The sequence below is a fragment of the Strix uralensis genome, chromosome 1 (genome assembly GCF_047716275.1).
Source record: "Strix uralensis isolate ZFMK-TIS-50842 chromosome 1, bStrUra1, whole genome shotgun sequence".
Classification (NCBI taxonomy): Eukaryota; Metazoa; Chordata; class Aves; order Strigiformes; family Strigidae; genus Strix; species Strix uralensis.
The window spans coordinates 47,944,469-47,967,761 of record NC_133972.1 but is presented as its reverse complement, the minus strand read 5'-3'; the positions used below and the strand labels follow the sequence as shown (position 1 = coordinate 47,967,761).

The 23,293-nt window shown below is 39.7% G+C and overlaps 1 protein-coding gene across 2 annotated transcripts; it reads left to right on the top strand.

Moving 5' to 3' along the window:
- Positions 1–22: 22 nt before the first annotated feature.
- On the top strand, positions 23–22,406 carry CROT (carnitine O-octanoyltransferase). Of its 2 annotated transcripts, none has more exons than XM_074864985.1 (17): positions 23–133; positions 767–890; positions 7,110–7,234; positions 8,115–8,296; positions 8,480–8,604; positions 11,284–11,392; positions 13,348–13,441; positions 13,531–13,656; positions 14,118–14,219; positions 14,884–14,967; positions 15,066–15,173; positions 15,416–15,546; positions 16,903–17,026; positions 19,098–19,176; positions 19,998–20,091; positions 20,267–20,386; positions 21,462–22,406. In XM_074864985.1, exons 2-17 carry the CDS (start codon positions 776–778, stop codon positions 21,580–21,582), a joined length of 1,839 nt encoding a protein of 612 aa, XP_074721086.1. In that variant the 5' UTR covers positions 23–133; positions 767–775; the 3' UTR covers positions 21,583–22,406. The 2 variants fall into 2 exon arrangements, with proteins under 2 accessions (XP_074721086.1, XP_074721078.1); XM_074864977.1 differs by having other exon boundaries at positions 8,480–8,625.
- Positions 22,407–23,293: the final 887 nt, after the last annotated feature.

Genomic DNA, 23,293 nt, shown 5'->3' with positions numbered 1-23,293 from the left:
CCCCTCCGCCCCGCCCCGCCCCGCCCGCCTTCCGGGCCCGCTTGGAAGTGGGGCAGAGGTGAAGGCAGGCGGGCAGCCGGCCGGCTGAGGCGGCGGCAGACATAGACCCGGACCCCAACCCCTCTAGGCCACGGTAAGCAGCGTCCCGCGGGGCGGGGGGTGATCTCCCCCGGGCTCTTTTCTCGGGGGGTGCGCGGCGGTGGGGCAGAGGGTGGGTCGGACGGGCGGACGGACGGACGGACGGACGGCTCGGCTATGTCGTTACCCCCCAGCCCAGTGCACCGGTGCCTCTCCGGGGCAGCTCCCCGGCGCGGGCCCTGAGCTGCTGTAAACACTGCTGCGGGGCGGCGGCCCCGGGCCCTGCTCGGCCCTGTCCCGCCGCGGGCCGCCGTTCCGCCAGGCGGGGGGTGGTGGGGTAGACCGGGGCTCGGCTGGGGGCCGCCCCCCATCGCCCTTCCCGCGGCTGTGGGGGCCGCGGTGGAGGTCTGCGGGGGGCAACGAACTGTGGGATGGCGGCCGCCGAACGGGGGGCGGCGTGCGAGCGATTTTCCCCTTCCCCAGTTACCCCCTGGTCTCGGTTGGTGGCTTCAGGCCAACCAGAAGCCCTCGATCCAAAGCCAAATCCCGGCTTTGTCAGGGGACGCTTCCCTGATACGTGTCTTTTACTGTGTAAGTGGCTGGGGGCGGGAGAGGGGGAGAAAACAGTGAGGGGAGATACTTCCTCTAACTTCGGCTTCGTTAATAGTCTGTTGATGTTGTGCTGCAGATCTGCATCATGGAAAAGCAAGTGCTTGAATCCTCTGAGGAGCGAACGTTTCAGTACCAAAATTCTCTGCCTTCCCTGCCAGTACCTCCTCTAGATGAATCTCTAAGTAAATACCTGGATGCAGGTAATGACTTAATATTGTGATAGTAGTGTGACGTGTGCTGTTGCAGCCAGGCTAATCTGAGTATGGTTTGCAAAATGATATGTAGAGACAGCTTCCATCGACTGACATAATTGGGGCAGGGCATCCAGACAAGCCTAGAGTGCAAAAAATCTTTTTTTCAGGTTCAAAACAGGAACCTAAGTGTCTAGAGCAACCTAAGTAAAAGTTTCCATTTTATCCCTGTTTGCTTTTCTTCAGGGGAATTAGACATATGGAAAGGTTAACTTTTTGGCTTGAGTTTTCCACCCCCCTAAGGTTTTGGGGTTTTTGGTCTGTTTAGGTTTTTTTTTTCCCCCCAGCTACATCAGTTGATCTAATAAAAGATATTTTTCCATCTACAAATTTTGTTTTGCGTAATAACTGCTTTGTTTGTTTATGACTCTGTTTGCCCAGGATCTTTGTTAAAAAAAAAAAAGTTATTTCAAACTTTTTCATACTTACACATTATTCTTTCTCATCAATGCTATTAACTATACAGTAGTAGGAAAAAGCAGTGGTGGGTATTTTTGGATAATTTAACTTGGATAATTTCTGCCTTGAAATTTTGGCTGTCTAAAGAAGATCACATAAGAGAAAAGTTTTCAAAACAGCATCAGTGCACATGTGTCTACCTTTGTTTCTAAAGCAGAGATGACTGGTTAGTTCTTTATTATCATATCAAGCTTTGATATATTGGGGATGACAAAAATACATTATCTGGTATCTTGAGATTACTTTTCTAGGTTTCTTTAATAATTTTCAGAACTCAGAGGCAGTGAGCTTTTTTTCTGGAGCATCTACTTTGTGTCTTAACAATACAGGAATACAGTAATACAGGAATGCTAACAGAGTAAGACCTGGAGTTCTCTCCTTAGCATAAACATATTAAACCAGAATTTCCCTTTCTCAAAACAGAATCCTTTAGTTCACTCTGAGTTCCCTTTTATTCTGAATATGGTGGAAATGGCCCAGTAGATGGCAATAGGTTTTCTTTGGTGTTCCTTACATCATTGCTTTTTAATGCAGAATGTTGAAATTGTGGTTTTAGAGGAAAAAATGTTATGTGGGTATGCGTGTTGAAAAAAGTTTTCTTTTTCTTGTAGTGCAGGTTAACTAAAGTTGTGTTGCAATAGTAGTGAACCTTCAATAACAGTATTCCCTTTAGAACTTAGTTTTGTAAACCCAGCTGGCTCTCCAAGTTAATAAATAACTCTCATATGGACTGATAAAATCTGATGGTGAATTTGTTTGCTCTTGTTTTCTGACTCTGATCTATGGTTTCATGAATACCTTATCACATGTCCCTTTTTTTCATGCTGAAGTTAACTTCCTACTTACTGTTCTTGTACATAAGTCATTCTATAACTTTGATCTCATCAAAAGCATTGTTGATCTCATTTAGGCTCGCTGGAGGTTGGAGGAAAGTTAGTCCAGTATTTGTTGTTCTGCCACAGTCTTCCCTTGTACAAATCACTTAAAGCCAGAATGTGCAGTGCACAATTCTAGACACTAGCTCGGTGATTCTCATTGCTTCAGCTTGTCATTTATTTAGTCTGTGAAGGCGAGTGAAGGAAAGGAAGTGCTTCTGAAGAACAATTCAGAACCTCCAAATGACCCTTCATAGATGCTGTGAATCATTCCTTGGGAACTCCTATCTTTCATTGGTTGGAGGAAGACCACAGGCACTTAATGTTAGTCAGTGTGCCTGTTGGTCTAGCACTTGTCTGTTTAAAGCCAGTCAACTGGAAAAGCTGGACAGAGTATGTCTCAGAAGGTGCCTTATTTAAGGCTTTACAGTAGCTACCTCTGCTTTGGATTCAGAATTACTAATCTTGTTTTGAAGGTAGGCCTTGAGCAGAGAAGGTGGCCGTAGCCATGTTATTTAGCCTTTCAGCTCACCTCAGAGTTTGAGACTTAGAAGCTTGGACTCAACCCGAAAGTATGAAACCCCAAAGTTCCAGCTTTCCAGAGGGTTCCTTAACTATGCAACTGAAGGTGTCTTTCACAGGATACTACTTGTTCATGGATGGAGCTGATCTATGCAAAAAGGAAGACAGGATCTGTGGGCCTGGAGAAAGTGGCAAGACAGAAGTTTCACTGAACTCTAGTGAGAAAGGGGCTGAGTGCTGCTTCTTCCTGGTAGTGCTGCTTCTTCCTGGTAGTGCTGCTTCTTCCTGGTAGTGCTGGTTCTACACCTGATAAAATAGTTCATAAATGGAAAGAGGCCCTGTAGTCATAGAAGCATGTAGCTTGGGAATGGTTCATCTAGCCCAGATCCCTGCTCAAAGCTGGTCCAACTATAGCAGGTTGCTCAGGCCTTGCTTGGCTGGGTTTTGTATATCTGCAAGGATAGAGATTTCACAGCCTCTCTGGGCGACGTGTTCTGGTATTTGATCACCTTCACAATTGTGGTAGGGGAAACAAAAAACAAATTGGCAACAATCACAAAAAGAAAAACCACCCTTCGCACTTTCCTTGTCAGAAATTTCCTGTGTTCCAACTTGAGTCTATTTTCTCTTGCTCTATTTCTCTGCATCTCTGAGAGGAGCCATACTTTATCTTCGCTGTGACTTTCCATTCAGTTGTTAGAGAGAGCAGCAAGGTCTTCCCTGCATTCTTTTCTTAAGCTGAACAAACTCAGTTCTCAGTCTCATCTCATCATGTGTTCCAGTGCCCTAGCAGTCTTTGTCACCCCTAGCAATCTAGTCACCCCTTTAACGGTTGGACTCCATGATCTTAAAGGTCTTTTCCAACCTACATGATTCTATGATTCTATGAATAGATAACTAGAACCCAGTAATTTTGCTTATTTTCTTTCTTCTGTGTGTGTGCGTATTGCTCTGTAATGACTTTGTAACTTGAATAACAGAGGATAATCACTCTTATCTTACAATATTACATGGTAATAAGGTCACACTCTGGGAAACCTGAGTGTTGGACTACTGTCAGTCTGGGGAGGCTTTCAACTCTGTGTTTCCCGGGTGAATACTGTAAACTGCTAAATGATATAGGTGGATGACTCTGTTGCTATTTTTCTTTTCTTATCTGTGTTTGCAACTGATGGTGGTGCAATTCAAGCTGCATGTAGACAAGTTCTACATAGGTTAGGCAGTGCCTGAATGTTCATAGCTTATCATATGTGGTGAAGGTGTAGGTGTAGGTGAAATGCTGGTACCTTTCCAATCGTGGTGGTGTTGTGGTGGAACTTACAGAGGTCTCCAGTGCGATTTAAACACAAGTACTGTATGATAATGCTTGAAAGTGGATGTTCTGTCTTGCTGCCTGAAGTTGTCAGCATACATTTAAGATGCATTTGTAGGTAGTATTTGGCCCTTACTCTCCATGTTTGCCCTATGAAATAGAACGAATATCACTAGGACTTGCATGATACTGTTGTGGAGTAGCATAAGGAAGCCAGGATGTAGCTGAAAATGGATCTTTATGTTTCACCTTAAGACAGGTAGTGCAAAATACTGAAATTCTTTTTATGATTAGGATAAAAATTCAATTATTTTCAAAAGGAGCAAAGAGGACTTACCCTTGGTGGAAGAGAATCAGCATAGGGAACACTTGAACAGATTGGACAGGAAAAGCTCTATGGGATCTGTTGGGATGGGATGCGCCCGTGAGTGCTGGGGGAGCCAGCCTTTGTCATTGGGAGGTCACTTCTGATATCTCTGAAAGGTCATGGTGATTGGGGAAAGTTCCTGAGGACTGGAAGAAAGCAAATGTCACCACTGTCTTCAGGAAGGGGAAAAAAGGAAGATTTTGGGAACTACAGGCCAATCAACCTCACCTTAATCCCTGGTAAATAATCATGGAAACCATTTCTAAACATGTGAAGGACAAAAAGGTGTCTGGAAGTAGGCAGCATGGGTTTGTGAAGAGGAAATCGTTCTTGACCAACCGAATAGCCTTTTATGATGAGGTGACTGTCTCAGTGGATGGAGGGAGAGCAGCAGGTATTGTTTATATTGACTTTAGCAAGGCTTTTGGCACACTGAAAGGGGTTTTTTGGGGGGCGTTAGGAGATCTTTTTTTTTTTTAATTCCTCATAGATGAACTGATAAAGTATGGACTAGGTAGTGGACCATCAGGTGGACTGAAAACCGTCTCAGCTGCTGGGCTCAAAGGTTTGTGATCAGCAGCGTGTATTCCAGATGTAGGCGAGTCTCTGATGGTGTACTCCAGGGGTCCAGTACTGTTTAACATCTCCGTTAATGACCTGGATGATGGGACAGAGTGCACTTTGAGTTTGGAAGTGACACAAAGCTGGAAGGAGTGACTGATACACCAGATGGTTGTAATGACACCAGAGGGAGCTTGGTAGGCTGGAGGAACAGGCTGATAGGAGCTTCATGAAGTTCAACAAAGGAAACTGCCAAGTCCTACAGCCAGGGAGGAATAACTCCCCACACCAGCACAAGCTGGGGCCGACTGGCTGGAAGGCCAGGGGTCCTGGTAGTGTGAAGTTGAACGTGAGCCAGCAATGTGCCCTTGTAGCAAGGCAGGCCAGCAGCCTTTGGGGCTGCATTAGAAGTAGTGTTGCCAGCAGGTCAAGAGAGAGAGAGATCCTTCCCATCTGTTCAACACTGGGGAGGCCACACCTGGAGTACTGTGTCCATTCCTGGGCTCCCCAGTACAAGGGAGACATAGGCACACTGGAGAGAGTCCAATAAAGGGCTATGAGGGTGATTAAGGGCTTGGATTATCTGACAAACGAGCAGAGACGGAGAGAGCTGGGCCTGTTCAGCCTGGGAAGGAAAAGGCTCTAGGAGGGGATCTTTGCAATATATATAAATACCTGATGGGGAGGAGTAAAGTACACAGAGCCAGACATGGCAGTAGTATCCAGTAACAGAACAAGAGGTGATGGGCACAAATTAAAATACAAGAAATTACTTTTAAATGTAAGAAAACTCTTTCTATTGTGAGGGTGGCCAAGCACTGGAACAGGTTGTTACCAGGGAGGTTGTAAAGTCTCCATTCTTGGGGATACTCAAAACCCAACACAGTCCTGAGCAACCTGCCGTAGCTGACCATGCTGAGATGAGGTGTTGAACTAGATGATCTCTAGATCTGTGAAGAAGAAAAAGGTAGTGGTTGCAGGCAAGCAGTCATAATTGCAGCAAGACACAGTTGCGAGGAAGTAAGATTTTAGTTCTACAAGGATAGGTATTTGACACCTCGCCCAGCTGAAACTGCTGTTACTCACAAAAGCTAGATTAGAGATGATACAGATACATGATTACTAAAGATTAAACAAGTATCCTTCCTTGTTTCTTAACAGCTGTAAGTAGATCACAGGGTTAGCACTAGCAAGGCAGACAAGAAGTTAACTGACAGTAGTGTCCAGCAGCCTCAAAAATGAATCAGACCTCTGTTGGCATTGAATCAGCAGAAGACCCCACCCACCATTCTGTTTACCACTGACTTCACAGTCTAAGTATAAAGATAACAGAAAACACATGATATACAAGACGAGTATAAGGTGACAGGGAGGTGTGCCTGTATGGAATAGACATCAGCAGTGCCTGTTACTGGTCATAGATTTCATAGTATAAAGGCTTTAAGGAGATTTTAGATTAAAATAATGACTAATTTTGCAAATGTTTACAGAGAACTTTGGCCTGTATGGCAGATGATCTGAGAGAAATCTGTAAGTATTTTAAAATATAAAAATTGGGTAGTAGTAATTGCCATCAGTGTCATTCAAAGGTAAGCATAACATGGGGACAGTGAATGAGAATTGATGGCTTGAAGGTGCTTGTAGACTGTGAATGGACTTTTGAAAATAAAGGCAAGTAGCTTATGGTTGGTGCAGTAGGGTGGCAGACATGTCCAAAGTTCATGTAAATTTAATTATCGGTGAGTTCTGTGTCAGCTGATAGAGTTGCAGAACTCCATAGTATTTCCACCTACAGTTTTAAATATATTGGATTTAGTTATCTGTTAGGTATTTCAGGTTTTCAGCAACTACTTTCACCTGCCAACATCTGTATTTATTTAAAAGTATGTATTTATGTTTTATTAGAACACACTGTTATATTTACAGATCTTTAAAAGGTGTTTTCCCTTCAAATACTTGTTTTAGAAAAATAAGCTGAGTGTTTTCATCCACTTCCTTGCCTGTGGATACCTGAATCTTGGAATAAATCTCATTATACGGTTGTCTTTAAAATAAAAACATTTCCTTTACAGTGAAGCCATTTCTAAATGAAGAAGAATATCAAAGAACTGAGGATATAGTTAAAAAATTTGAAAATGGGATTGGGAAGGAGTTGCATCAGAAATTGCTGGAAAGAGCTAAAACGAGAAGGAATTGGGTACGTATTTAGATATGTCAGAAATCATAATTCAACTTATGGAAAGTTGGTTGTTCGGGATATAATTTAAAGAGTCATTTAGCTTTTTTTAATCTTAGGATCTTCTTTATATCTGCCACTTGGTCTATGGATAGGAACACATTCACTTGTATGTGTGATTTGTTTTTTTCAAAGTTGAGTGGCTAAGAGAGCTCACTATCTGAAACGTTAAGCCACCTACCAGCTTTTGAATGCTTTGTCTGTTAGTCTGTTCTAACACCTCCATCCTCCCCTCTCTCCACCCTGCCAAAAAAAAAAAAAAAAGAGAATGGAATTTAGAGTTTGGTCTCTTTCTTACTTGAAGAAACCTATGTGGTAACATTTTAAAGTTGTCTTTCAACAGAGAAGGGGGATACAAGGAGGGGTTGTTGCCAAGTAGAATTTATGAGAACTTTGTAAATCTTAACATGGCACATTCCAGAGCGGGGATTTTCAGATGATGATAGAGAAAATACATTATGAACTGTCCGTCCCAGACTCTCAACACAAATCTCCTTTCCTTCCATTCTTCATGGAGTAATCTGTCTGATATTCGCAGCAGCCACAGCTGACATCTGCAAGAGTTTAAGATGATGACTATTAGGGAAGAACTCTTCATCATAATTTACAGTTTAATAATCTTAAGCAGTATTCAACTTCAGGCTTGAAAATAGAAGAGCTGGATGTGTCGTTACTCTCAGCAGTTAGTTTTGAAACACTGCCCTGCCTTCTGTTTATATAGGAAATATTATTCAAAATATTAATAAAGTAGTAAAAAAAGCAGGCAGATGAACAATCATCTGATTATTAAAGAATTAATGACTACAACTTATTTCTGATGCTAAACATTTTTCATTTTCAGCTGGAGGACTGGTGGCTGAATGTGGCTTATCTTGATCTTCGCATCTCAACGCAAATACACTGTAATATGGGAGGCCCCGGTCCCTATATTGAACACTGCTGGCCACCAAAAGAGGGCACTCAGATAGAAAGAGCATGTGTAAATATATGGCACACCCTGAAATACTGGGATCTATTACGAGCGTAAGACTTTAAGAAAAAAAAATTGATTCTAAATATTAATGATCTATGTGTACTTTAGTCACAAAAATATGCTTATGTTCAGTGACATGTGTTCTTTGCAGTAAAAGATGGGTTTATCTTACCTTGATTTACTTGCATAATGATGCATCTCTTGTTTAATTTTGGTGTGTTTGTTTACTACAGAGAGAAGGTGGCTATAGAGAGATCTGGGAATGCTGTTCTGGACATGAACCAATTTCGAATGCTCTTCTGCACTTGCAGAATTCCTGGAGTTACCAGAGACTCGATCGACAGTTATTTTAAAACTGGTAAACAAATGCATATTGGAGGTTAATACAAGCAAATTATTTTGTATTAATGGGCTAATGGAGTGGTCATTTTAACCATAAAATACTTCCTTTCTCAAGCACTAAATCAGGTACTAGTTGTTGAGTGCTTATATAAGGAAGCAAAGAAGATATCTAATCTACAAATGCCATTTTTGGTCCAATATTTAGTCCTTACTAAATAAGATTAAAAGCAAGCACTGCTTCAAGTTGTGTATTATCAGCCTGATGCCTATAATAAGTGTGCCAGCATTAAGAATTGAAAAAAGACAAATTCCATGTGTTACAAATGTGGGTGGATTCTGCGTATTATATGGACAGAATTTCAGCATCATTACTAATTGCATAGTTTTCCGCAGAATGCATTTCTCGTATGTGCTCTCATACATTCTGTTGGGATAATTCTTACTTATTTTCTATCAGTGTTGTTTCTTGGCTTGGTCAGCTGCTTCTATTTTCAGTCTTGAAAGTACTCCACAGTGCTTTTTGAAGCCATCCTCTTAAACTCCCAACAGTTTCACTCTAGCTCTTGATCTTGCACCCCAGAAAAAGTGTGATATTCATCTTCCACTAACAAATACTGTAGTATTAGTAAACAACAAACCGAAATTGTAACACCCCTCCCACACACATTCTGATGTGACCAGAGTTGTTCAGCAGCGTCACTCTAGATGATCATGGGAGATGTGAATTCCTCTAAGACTCAGGAATGTGTATGCCCCTTAAGACTCAGGAATGTCTGTGTCTTGCTCCATAGAAAATATATAAGGAAATCTCCATACCACAGGATGTGACAAAAAAATGCAAGTTGAAGGCAAGTTTCAAGGGTTTTATCTTAGTGTTACAGTTGAAGAGTCAGTTTAAATACCAAAACATAGAGAAAACATTCAAGTGGTGGAAATTCAGTGTTCTGTTATGATCACACTTAATAAACAAAGCGATTACCCTATGGAGATGCAATTTATGTAACTCACGTCCATTTCCTGCCTTAAGATATTGTAAGAACTTTATTAAAAAATCTTGCTTTTATAATTTTTCATGTCATATATGGTAGGTGATACCCATTTCCATGTAGATTGTCTGCCTCCAGATGAAATATTTAGTCCAGTTAGTTGTTTTGTTTCTCTGTGATTCATGGAGAAAGACAAATACCTCCAGAGAAGGATTTAGGCCATTAAAATATGCAGGTGTCTAAGATAGGTGGAAGGAATTGTCATCTGGAGAGGGCTCTGTTTTTCTTCTTTGGCTGTAGAGGAAACTGGTGTGGTCTACACACTTGAAGTAGTATTCAGATTGCAGAGTAGGGCACCTAAAATTTGCCAGGTAATGTCAGCTTGGAGTCAGACTACACTAAAGGCCAAGAGAGCCTGATCAGTGGAACCTGGAGAGCTTTTTGCTTCAGACTGGAGCAGACACCTTAGTAAGAACAAGTGAAGAGCTCATTAGATGTTAAGTGTATTGGGTAGATCTCCAACAACTGTAGTGGGATCTCAGGCACTTAATTCTAGGTATGCTAACTTCCAAACTTAATTCTACCCCTTGCTTTAGACAGCTGAGGTTAGGACCATGCTACCTAAAGGAACTGAATTTGATGTCATCCCTTCTGACTTTTGTTATGTTAGAAATTAATTTCATGATCTATGAAGATGGGGTTTACATGAAATGACAAATTCCTCACTCTAGACTGTCTTTAATCAGGTATGTATTGAATTGTATTATCTGATTTAGAAAGTAGGACCATAGAGATAGATGTGAAAGCCTTGTAGATTATCAGATTAAGACTTCTGTGGGTGCCTGTTCAGTTAGATACTTGTGAGTAAAGTAGCATACATTCCTTCTTTTTCCCAGGGCAGAGTACTGGACTGAAAGAGAATGTAGCACAGTGGCTCAGTTTGAGAAAAATGTAGCTACATTTCTTGGGGGTTTAACATCTGGTTTTTGTCAGAATCTTTTCCAACATTATTTAGTCTTATTTCCAGGTAGATGGATTCAATAAGGCAGTGCTTTGCAAACGTACCTAGCCTAGTGGGCCAGTACCATCTGTGTTTCTGTATAGTGGCCACATTCGTGTGTCAGTGCTCCCTTTTAGCAGAGTTGCATGTGCCAATCAGGTCTGGTTGACATGGTAGTGCATCTCGGATCTTGAGCTGTATAACTGAAACTGGTTGCATAAACACTGTGACAACTGAAGGACTCATTTGCAAAGTGCCTTAGAAGCACACTTGTTGCATTATATTCACGCATTTTAAAAAACAAACAAACCTCGTGCAAGAGAGAAATGTTGCGAGATCAACTTTCAGCAAGCAACACTCATTTCAGCAGGGGATGTTCCTGCCTACAAGATACGCAAATAAATGACATTTGCTATTAGGTAATGACAATGACTTGAAGTAGTTAATAACAGTGAATCTGTATATTTTATATACTTCTGTATATTTTCTCTGATGGTTATAAAAACGTCTTCAAATCTGCAGTAAGATCATGCAGTTGGACTTCAAAAGTTATTCTTTTTTCTTCTTTCCTGTTTTTAACTGTATGAAGTCTGCCTCATTTTGAACAAAAGCATGGGTCTATAGGACTTGCTGAGTGTTTTTCCTGTATCTGTCACTCACTTTATCCCCACAGTTGGATTTTCATGTTTTGTTTTTTGTTTAATTTCAGAGACTGAAGGTGAATGCCCATCTCACTTAATAGTCATGTGTCGAGGTCGAGTGTTTGCATTTGATGCCATACATGAAGGCAATATGGTGACTCCTCCAGAGATTTTCAGGTTTTTAAACTATGTTGTTTCAAATGAGCTGTCCTGTTTAAGCTGCATACCAAAGAGAGTCTTTCTGTCCACCCCAGAGAATTAGGTGTGAAAGAGGCTGCAGCTTATCCTCTAGCTGAGGGTTCAGGTTTGAGTAGATTCTTGTTCAGTGGATGGCAACTTCTTGCCATGAAGCGTGATCATCATGTACTGTTGTAATACATCCATAGAACCTCACACAAAATGGCTGAATGAAGATGTTTCAGTAGGAAACATGATTTATGTGTGAAGTGTCTTTACATGGAATTACTAGGATTATAAGTAATACCATTCCTTTCAGGACTAGTCTGCACTGATAATTGTCTCATTGCTACATAATCATTATCAAAGATGAAACACCACTGTCATGTTGACTCACATCTAATACACTTGTGGTCAGTTTTCTCAAGAATAGAGGGGCTGCGATTCCTGTTGGTGAGTGCAGCAGAGTCCAGAATTGTTGTGCACACCGTCTGACTTCCTGCTAGCTACAGAGCACTACAGCAGCTTTCCACTTGCATTTCTTGTCTTTGCACCAGACCTGGGACAACCAGCCGTGTCTGTGGCTCTTTTTGTATTCCTGAGCTTCTGCAAAGGAACAGAGAGGAATGTTGTTCTTTAAATACTAAATTTCAATACTAGTGCAACTGGCAGTGTTTAAAGCGCTTCTGTGCTGTATCTCCTATCTCCCAGTAGCATGTGGAGTGCTGGCTTTTCAAATTGTCAATACCTTGTGGCCACTCTGTCGAAATCTGATGTCACATACAGAGGTAGTTTCAGCATAAGTCTCTTGCATATAGATCCCAAATTGATCACATCCGCTTACCAAAGAGGGATTGTGCATTTCGTCTAGGAATAACTTACTGCATTTGTCAAAGTGCTGCTTATAGAGCATGACAGAAGACTTGTAATTAAAATTGGGAAGAGGTGGATGGCGAAATTCCTCAGGCAATATAAGAACTAGTTAGAGAAGCTCAAAAATCACTTTTTTTTTTAAAGTCTGGTACTTTAATACTTAAGATATTTCAACGTATGTATTTCTGATTTCTGTAGTTGTACCTGTTATATCAAGCAACAAAGAAATAAACATCTGGAATACAGACAAAAAAACCCTAAAGGTTTCTATTGTCTGTAGAAAGGACAGTTAGTTTTGGTTTGGTGGGGTTTTTTGTTTGGGGTTTGTTTGGGTTTTTTGTGTGGGGTTTTTTTTTTTTTTTTTTAAGAACCTCATCATGGGTCTTATATTTTTGACAACTATGTAATTAATGATCAGTAGTGAAGTTTAATGGTCAAGAGTGCCAGAACAAAGGACAAGCCAGATTAAACACTTGTAATTTCTGGAGTTTCTTTAACTCCTAGAACAGCATGTGAAAAACTGAATTTGCAAACTAAAAATCAGCTATCTGTTAATAGCTCTTCAGAGGGGAAATGCAAGGAAAAGGTAGGAAGAGAAGTATTCTTGTGTAGTTTAGTCTCTACATTTAGGATGTACTGTAGCTACTGTTCTGCTTTAAATTTCAGGATTTATCTTGAGTGAAAGTTTTGCTCTTATATCTGAGTAATTGCAATAAAAACTGCAAAGCTGCAGTATTGCAGATGTCTGCTGCTCGGGAAAGTTTGATTGGCACTGATGAAATCTTAAATGTAGTTTTAAATTAAGTGTGTAATTACACTTCAGGACCATGGTTGTTTACATTTAAGTTTGTACTGGGCTGGTAGCTGCAATTTGAATTAACCATTAGTGACTGAAAACAGAGCAGGTCTTAACTGCCCTTGGAGTCTGAGAGAGATGATTTGTGCTTCCTGAAAATTCACATTAGCTTGTGAATGTAGAACCAAAATTCTGGCTTGACAAAAAAGAGAGAGAGAAAAAGGGTGACTTTTATCTTCTCTTCATATGTTCTCTGTTAACTTCAGTTTATTAAATCTTCTTAAAGGCAACTTACATATATACAGAAAAGATGCCATAGTGAACCAGATGGACCAGGACTGGCGGCCCTAACAAGCAATGAAAGGACAAAATGGGCAGAGGTGGGAGTACTTTGTCGATTCCTGAGAAAACCATTGTGATCACTGGAAATACATCATTTCACTTAGCTTTGTCTTTTTATGCTTTCTAGTTACGTGAATATTTGATCAGTCTTGATCCAAAGAACTTAACTCTTCTGGAAAAAATTCAGAGAAGTTTGTTTGTGGTCTGCCTTGATGATTCTAGTCCCCATGCAACTCCTGAGGACTACACTGAGGTAGCTAAGGTTTTTTTGATAATTCATACTTAGTCTTCTTTATATAAAAATACCTTTATATAAAAATTTCTTCGGCATATATGCAGAAGTAGCACTACTTGCTCTTTCAGAACAGAGAAAAGGAAGCAGATAAATACGCAAATAATGCTACTTCTTGATCCATAGGCATACTTTAAATAGTTTGAATTGTTAGGTCATTGGAAGTGGGAAATGCTGAAATCTACCTTCACAATCTTTTAGCCCTCTATCCTTCAGGGTCCTCAAAAAATATAGTCGTCGACTCGTTATCACTCTCTAATTTAAAAATGTAGGCTTATAATTATGTTTCATCTTCAACTGGATGAAAATGTTTTCTCTGTCAGTGAGGTCTCACCATCTTAATGTAGGCTTGGTTTATCTGACAGAGATTGGCAGTGTACTCAGTGTTTTGTAAAACCCACAGTGTGTAACTTTTGCTTTAGGTTACAAGGCTGGGACTAGTAGGTGATCCAACTGTGCGCTGGGGAGATAAATCCTACAATAGCATATTCTTTTCCAATGGAACCTGTAGTGCACTCTGTGATGTAAGTTGAAAATTCTTCCCCCTTATAAACTTTTCAAGTATTTATTTACTAAGTTTTCCCTTTCAGAGTATTATTTTAAATGCTTAATGTGTTCCTCTTTAGGTGTTCCTCTTTAGGTGTTCCTCTTTAGGTGTTCCTCTTTAGGTGTTCCTCCTGCCTTGTTTATTGGGCACCTTGTGTGGCAAGTTTCCAAAGCAGTCTGCTTTCACAGTGTTTGATACTACACTATACTTGAATTACAAACATGAGATCTGAAATCATAATCTCATCTTTAAAGGTATTTAATGAGGGAGTTCCAAAGTCAAAAAATACATTGCACAAGAAGGCTTAAAATTAACTCTTTGTAGGATGTAGCTATTTGAACAGCTGTGTCTTTTAAAGTCAGGATTTTTTTAGACTCGTTATTGAATGGCCAGAAGGGCCTACATCTTGCCTGAAATCTGCTTTTCCACAGCAGTGGTGTATTGTGCCTCCCTGTCTGGCTGCAGAGTAGTCAAGAACATACAGTAGTTCTAAGTGTATTGTAGAACTAGAAAAACAAGTCCAACACTGTGCAGTAAAGCTGTTGATCTGCAGGAAAAAGAGTGGGGTGGGGGGAAAAAAGCAATTTGATTTCTCTTGCAGTTATGCAAATAATGTGATATCTTGTCTTACATGATTCTAGCATTCTCCATTTGATGCCATGGCTTTAATTACCATGTTATCTTATGCTGAAAAGAAGATTATTGAAAATGAGGGAAAATGGAAGGTATCTATCCTTTTAAACTTTCAGGTTTATTAGTTAATGTGTCTTTTCTTATGGATAACATTCTCTATTTTCTCTTCTTTCTCTCTGCATCCTCCTAGGGATCAGATAAAGTGAGGGATATTCCATGGCCAGAGGAACTTGTATTCACAGTGGATCAAAAAATTATAAAGGAAATTGAACATACTAAAGAATTGTATTACAAAAAGGTGGAATCTCTTGATGCTTCTCTTAATTATCAGTGATTTCTTTTTTTTTTTTTTAATTCTATTTACATGTTTTTATGTTCTCCAGGCTGGAGAACAGGGATGAATGTTATTGATAAAGGGGGACTTAACACCACAAGTTAAATTTGTTACATTGTTGGTTTATGTCGAGTGTGTTTTATTTGAAGTGGACCAACGTATGACAATTCTTGACTTGTGTGGCTTTTCCTCCTTTGGTATGACAGGTATCTGACTTGCATCTAGTGAATTATGCCTTCACATCCTTTGGCAAAGCCTTGATTAGAAAGAGGAAACTTCATCCCGATACATTTGTGCAGCTTGCCCTTCAGCTTGCTTATTACAAATGCCATGGACGGTAAGAAAATCACATTACCCAGATTAGGAATAAAAAAAATAGTTTCTTGAGTAAAGGGGTGGATCTGGGAATATAATGCAGTGGCCTTGCAGTGCCAGTGTGTTAGCAAATCGCCATTTGCTATGGTGATAGAAGAATGAAGAAGTAAAGGTTTTTTTTAAAGTTAACAGCTGCATCAGGCCTTATTTTGTGCCAAATCCACGGGGCTTGTGCTCTCAGCTTCAGACGAATTGTGTCCTTGTGCCCATTGGGATCACACGTGTACACACTGTGCAATGGAGGGCAGAAGCCAGTCCATGGAAATGTGGATTTTGCTGTACAAAGTAAATACCTGGGCAAACAACAAATGTGCAGTGGGTCAGGATTCTTTAATGCTAAACAGTTGCTGAGATGAAGAAAGCTCTGTCTGTACCAAGTGACAGCCATCAGTAAAATGGTTAGTCTTCCAAGCCTGTAAAACTTACAAACCTCAGTGTCTCACTTTCTTTAGCAACATTAGATGCAAAGGTTTGGGCAGAATAATAGAGATATAGGTAGTGACCCTGCAAATGCGTGGCTCTACGTTTTTGGGTGTGTCATTTTGTTTTGTGTTATTGGTAAAAGGCAACGTTCCTCCTTGTATTGGTGTTCCCAAATTTCTGTTTGCTAACTAGCACTGATTATGGCTTGTATAAGTCATTACTGACCTGGCAAGTATTGCTTGCTTCAGAAAAAGGAGGGTTTCATCATATGAGCATGATGCTTAGTCACTGGAGATGTGTGTCTCATCATAAGAAAGGTCGGTAGATCTCAGTTCGAATGTTGGAATAAATTAATTGTCTGACTGAAATAGCCTGTTAGGTCTGTTCTAAACACACAAGTATGTTTCATGTAAGTTGTATATTAAATGGTAGACTAGGGGTGCTCTGGGTAAAAGCTGTATGCGTGTCAGTATGCAACATAGGATTTGAGCCTTATCCTTATAAATGCCTTGGGACACACTGCTTAGTTCAACTGTGTCTCTTTAATTTTTGAGTTTTTGGATGGTGTAGATGGTTTCTTCAATGGAAATACATAGTGAAGTTGAAGCTTGCACATAATTTCAGCTTATTTTTATACTAGAGGCTGGTAGATTTGTAGTCTGCAGAAAATAGCCATGACAACCCAGTCTCTTCAAGGTATGATTATACCACTGGCACTTTTTCAGTCTTCTCATAAAAGCTCTTAGAGTTTGTGGCTCTTTTTCAGACACACAGTTTAAAGAAAATTGTAACTGAGCTAGATGTATAAGATACTTGGCAGGACTTTTTTATTCCTTTAGAGAGCAAATAGTTTTGTTAAGTTAATGAGATACTCTTCCCTAATTTTTCTTCTTAGCCCAGGCTGCTGTTACGAAACTGCCATGACCAGGCGTTTCTATCATGGCCGCACAGAGACCATAAGACCGTGTACTATGGAAGCAGTGGAATGGTGCAAATCCATGCTGGATCCTTCTGACGGTGTAAATACCGAAATCCTACTTTAATCATCATGTATTTAGAAGGCCTGTCATTTGAACTGCTTAAAACTCATTTTTCTATTGTCTCATTAATGGGAGTTGGCCTGTTTCCAGTGAAACAGATTTCAGATGTTGGGTTGCTTGAAGTCTGGTTCTGGTCATTGTGACTGAGGTGGGATGTCATGTGTGGGCTTGTTTGGTTTTCTAGCCTGTTTCAGTTTCAAGAGTATAAGTGTCTTGAGTTACATTCACATTGATTTCCCTCCCCCCCCCCCCCCCCCCCCCCCCCCCTTCCAAAGTGACTGGGTTGGAACCAATGCTATGGAGTGGTTCTGTTGTTTTAATTTTTAAGTGAGATCAGGAAATGTTAATCTAATCGTTGAGTCTGAGAACAAGATTGGAATCTGTTTGTGACCTAGTGGCAACAGGGATGTATTCCAGAATTTGTCTCTGAATAGCTGAACCAGGGACATTTTCTTTTCCCAGCAACTATGGTCTGGTGCTTGGCTGGCAAAGCATGTCATGCCTTTCTTGCCAAGTGAGAGCTGTACGAAAGCTCTTTCTCTTGTCCTCACTGCGCATTTCTCAGAGCCTCAGAAATGAAGCAAGGAGAAGATTTTTGAGACAAAGAACTATATATCTTTAGGAAATGCAAAGGTTCTGTATTATTAATGCACCTGAGAAACATACAGGAATATGGCTATTGGGAAGTATGTGTGACTGATAATTATAGTCTTCAAGAGTATATTTTCCTGGTCTTCCCTGGCTTCTTTTGGCCTGTGTTGCAGCTTTAAAACTCCATTTTCTGGCCTTTATTCAAATCTGCTTTCCTATTGCAGATACGGGTTCCTGTTATTTCCCTGCTTTTCAGTTATTTTCTAACCAATTATCAGGCTTCTATGGGTAATACACACAGAGGTTTCTTACTTCCAACACTAACTGTACCCTTTTTCTTTTTCTCTTTGTAATTTTAAATAGCATCTCCAAATATCTTCCTATTGCTATTTTGTTTATGATGAACTCTTGGGGCTTAAAAAAACCACTGAATCTGTTCAATAATATTGAAATTAAGATGCTTAAAAGTCTACTTTTAAGGTACTAGAAAATACCTAAAGTTAGGTGCTTTGGGAAAAATCCTTTTGTCTCAACTCTTCTTTTGCCTCTTGTGAGCTTAGTAGCTTGATTTTTATCCAGATTGAGTGGCTACTGCCCTTGTTTCACATTCTCTGCTGCAGCCTCTCATGTAATGAATAAAAGGATAAAGGGTGCTTCTTAAGTAGTTAGAGCTGGTAAGATCTGAGATCTTAGAAGTCAAGAAGGCCTCCTTTACTGAAACTTGTATTCTGTTCTGGTTTTAATATGTACGTTTCAATATAAAATCAAAAAAACCATGACGCTGGGCAGAACTACTGTCATGGAAGTATATTTCAATCAGCAGAGAAAGTTTGGGAATGTATTTGGAATCTGTATATTTTAATCAGGGTCTTTTTTGTTTTGTTTTCTGATTTTGCATCACAGATTTCTTTCCATCTGTTTTTTTCTTTTTTTTTTTTTTTCCCCATGAAAAATGATAGAATAGGACAGACTATTTCAGTTGGAAGTGACCTACAATGGTCATCTAGTTCAACTGCTTGACCAGTTCAGTGGTGATCATGTAAATGCAACAGCACCTGCTAAAAAGCTATCGTGCTTCTAAAGAAGTGGTATTGTAGGAAGTTTTTGGTTTTGATTACTCTAGTTCACAGTGGCTACTCTCCATTGTTTCAGCTTGTTTGGGAAAGAGCATGAGATTTAGAGTATTGTTCAGTGCAAAAGTGATCTGAGTAACAGAACAGAGATACAGGAAACAAATGAGCAAGTTCTCCTGAAAAAGGAATTTGGATTTGGGAGAAAGTTTGAGAGAGGTTCTAGTATACCTTTCAAGTTCCTCCATTTTCTTCAATCTAAAATTGCTAGAAACTGTGAAAGGGAAAATCTTGCTGATCTGTGATTCCTGATGTGTTACTCATCTAGATTGTTTTTTCTTTTCTTTTTTCTTTTTTATTTTTAATCTTGTCTCCCCTACTTTACACAGACTTATCAACGACTACAGCTGATGCATAAGGCATTTGCAAAGCACAATAAAATGAGGAAAGAATGTGAGAATGGAAAAGGTACTCTGGGATCAAAAGAGTTTTTTGTTTTGTTTTTTCTTGTGGGTGAAAAGGGAATATTGCTGTATGCTAACACATTTTCTGTCCCTTTTTTTCAACCTCAGTAAAAACTACCCCTTAACATTTTATACTATAATTTCAGGGAGAGGAACTAAAAGGTACTCCTTGCACTCTTTCTGGTGCCCCAAAGACATGTTCACTTTGAATATTAATTCAGTTTCTGCCCAGCTAAACGTTATTTCAGAATATTTCAGAGTATTTCAGAATACCTGCTTGGCTGGAAAGTGGGAAATGTGGCCTTTTAAGGCAGGGGAGAGATTTGGGTGAAGTTCTAACCCACCTGTGTTAGTGTGGTAAGCTATTCTATGAATGAGAAAGAGTAGCTGGGAAATAATCATCTGATGAACCTTCACTCTCTCTCCATCCTATTTGATGAGTTACCTAGGCAGTTGTGGCCCTGAAAGCCTTCTCACCTTGTCCATGTGATTGCCAGTGGGCCAGTTTCACTGTATGGAACTCCTCCTCCTTGGCTGAAATGGAAGTTTTCCTGGTTTTTGTTTTCCACAGGAACTGTACTGGGTTTATATTACTTAGTTCATTTTTAATTGGGCTCAGTATTGTAAGCTGAAAGTGATGAAGGCCTCTTGGATCGAGTGTTTGGGAAATGTTCTTGTATGCTACAATATGAATCTTGGGTTTTATTAGACTGTTATTTATCCGCCCTTCAGCAGCTATTTGAGCTTCCAGCTCTCCAGACCAGAAGAAGCAGAAAAACGGGAAATGCTGCTGTTAACAATGCAGTATTTGCATTTATTTGACAGGCTTTGATCGTCACCTTCTGGGTCTCCTACTTATAGCACAGGAGCAAGGACTGCCAGTGCCAGAACTTTATGTGGATAATGCCTTCACAGCTAGGTAACTTGTGTTCTTGTCCTGTGGGGGGGTTGTATCCCTTGATACCAAGGACTTTGTTACATTGGCCTTATGCATCCTGATTTCTTGATCTCTAGGGCAAAATAACTTTTTGTAAAACTCATCTTGTTTTAAATTATCTTTAAAAGTGCTGCTTTTCTTTGGTGTTGTTTTACAGTGGAGGAGGTGGGAATTTTATTCTTTCAACTAGTCTGACTGGCTACACTAGGTTTACTGGATCTGCAGTCCCGATGGTGTATCATGGCTATGGCTTTTTTTATGCAATCAGAGATGACAGGTAAGGATATAATTTCATTTTGGGCATGGTTCTGTCCCTGTCACAAAGGGAAACGCAGCTAACAACTAGAATGACGAAAGGAAGAGACAGAAGAAACGTGGCTGAATGTGTCAGAAAAGGTTAAGAAGTGAGAATAGAGGCATTAATGTTCTGGGAAAGCATGTGTGGGAGGAAGAACGAAATGGTGGAGAGATGAATTGAGCACCAAGATACTGACAACAAGCAGAAAGGAAGGAGTGGGGAAGGTGAAAAAGGGAGGAACAAAAGAAGTTACTTAAGAAGCATTCATTTTAGAGATTGTTGAGTGTAACATGCAAAGGTGTTTTTTAAAAAGTAGCAGTTGACTGAGATAGAGTACAGGTGAGCACACTGCCCATCAGTCTTGTCAGTGAGACATGCATCTCTTGACTCCAACCAGACCTCTGAGTAACAAGCAGAAGCTAAACCATTTGGCTTCACTTCTCATAAAATGATAGGATTTGAAAAAAAATCCAACTTCGGCTTATTGGTTTTATGGAAAAAAATTATTTCTTCCTTATCAAATCTAATAAGCTACTTTGATTATAATGGGTTGAGGTAACTTGCTATTTTGTGATTTAGGTGTAATTCAGGTGACTTCTTCCTAAGGCTAAATATGAATTGTGTGCAGATTTGATTCAGTTTGAGAATACAAACCATTTACACTTTGGTCTATGGCTCTGTTAAGATAAATAGAACTAGATAAATCTTTACCTTTTATTAGGTAAATTGAAAAAAAACTACTTTAAACCTTAAAGGAGTTGCTGAGAAGAAATGCAATTCACAGTATTTTCAAATATAGACGGAAAAAAGTCACTGTGTATGTAGAAATGGGTATTTAAATCAAAGTATCTAGTTTCAAGATCTGTCAACATTATTGCTTACTGAAGGCACTAGGGATCCAAGTCCTTCTTGAATGTTGAGACAGTATGTTTATGTGATGATTTTTGTTTCAGAATTGATGTCAATAATTTCACATTTCAGGGCAATTTGTGTGACTTTTATCCTAGACCATGACAAGTAAGAGTGGTAACTTCATTGTTTTCTATATTGATAGGATCGTTACTACCTGTTCTTCTTGGAAATCGTGCCCAGAGACTGATGCAGAAGGGCTGTGTAGAACTGTGTTCCAGTGTTTTCAGGACATGCTACAATTAACAGTTGCAGCTCAGCTGTAAGGTTGCTAATGATGTAAAAGCCTTTGCAAGCTCACGAGTTACATGTAGTACCTATAAATGAAATACTACTCAAGAGTAGTTATAGTCAAGACATTTAATGATCTATGTGAAGTCTACCTATTTTCATGGGATTTACTGTGGTAACAGTACCCAATTAAGAGTAATGTAGCCATTTGCAACAACAATGCAAGCAGTAGTACCTTATCTATGTAGAACTATGCAATATTAAAATATGCCTCAACAATGCAAACATACTTGAGAGATAGAATATTGGAAGTGGAGAATTACGGGAGATTTGTATTCATGATGTTAGTAGTAACACTTAGAAAATACTTTGTAGTCTACTGATATTGTTTATGCCAGTGGAGCACTTAACTGTGTACTTAAGAGTAACCGCACTATCCTCTTAGGTGATTATGCTTCCTATTTATAGTGGTTTATGAAATAGAAGGGCTGCCTCCATCAGGCTATATGTTGTTTTATAACTTCCCTGTCATTTTTGCTACCAGGATTATACCAAATAAATGTTGTATCTGTGAACAGGGATGTTCCCACTACATTTGTAGTATGAAAGCACTACAGTCTGAAGTATTTTGAAAAAGAAGTTCTCAATAGTAAAGACGAAGCAGCATATGAGTTCCAAATTCCTCAGAGTTCTCATCTTCTAGTGAATTGCCAATGTCTGCCGCTTTACACTAATAATACACAATAAAAGAAAGCACTGAGTGCAGTTTGATACAATTCTCAGGATTTTAAGGCTTGGTTCCTCTCTTTGAGCAGCTTTGTATGTTCCTGTCATAGAAATAAAATTCTTCTAAAAATCAGCTTTGTATTGATTTCTGGGTGGACTGTTTAAGGTCTAGCGACTAAAATTTGTGAAAAATTATGCTGGGGGCAGATGAACTTGAAACAGAGATTCTAAAGTACCTGTTGTTTTCTCTTTTCTCTAGTTTTTGGAGTTTTGAGAGAGGTCAGAGATTATTATTTGCTTTATAGAAACAACTGCATCCTCAGCTAACACTGAACAAGTTCTTCTGCCCTCTGGAAGCTCTGTTGCATATTTTTTTCACAGCAGCAAGAACAGAATTTCCCTTTTTATTTCCTTCCTCAAAGCCTGACACTTCTCTGAGTAACCCGCCAGGGTGTGTTACACTGTGTCTTGTTGCCTCAGAAAAGTGTCTCATTATTTCAGCCTTTGTCTTCTCTGCTTTTATTGGACTACATGTGTGGCCTGTCTCAGTTGAATCTGACAACCATGCATTGTTTACTGGTTGATTTGAGGTCTTCCAAAACTCAGTAAGAATCCATTCCTGTTCTGGAGTGCTTATAATAACCCACTCTCTTTCTCGGAGGTAAATGACTTTCTGAAGTCTCTTGGTTAGTGAAGCATGTTTGTCTATGATGCTGTGATTTCTGTGAGATAGATTAGGATTTTGGATCAAGCTATGCCTGATTTTTTTTTTAATAAGTTCTGTCTGACAGTTAGAACCTTTCACCCCTCAATTGTGTAGTAAACCTGGTTGCAGTGGTGACAAGGACAGTTTGCTTTGAACACTCCTGTGACACAGCCTGAAATCTGATGAAGAGGTGTAATTTTGCATTTATTTTCCACACACCTACCCCTTCCTCTCTGGGGATTTCTGGGACCACAGACATCCTGGCAGAAATATGGAAAAAGGAAAACTATTTCAGCAAGTGTATTATGGAGAAA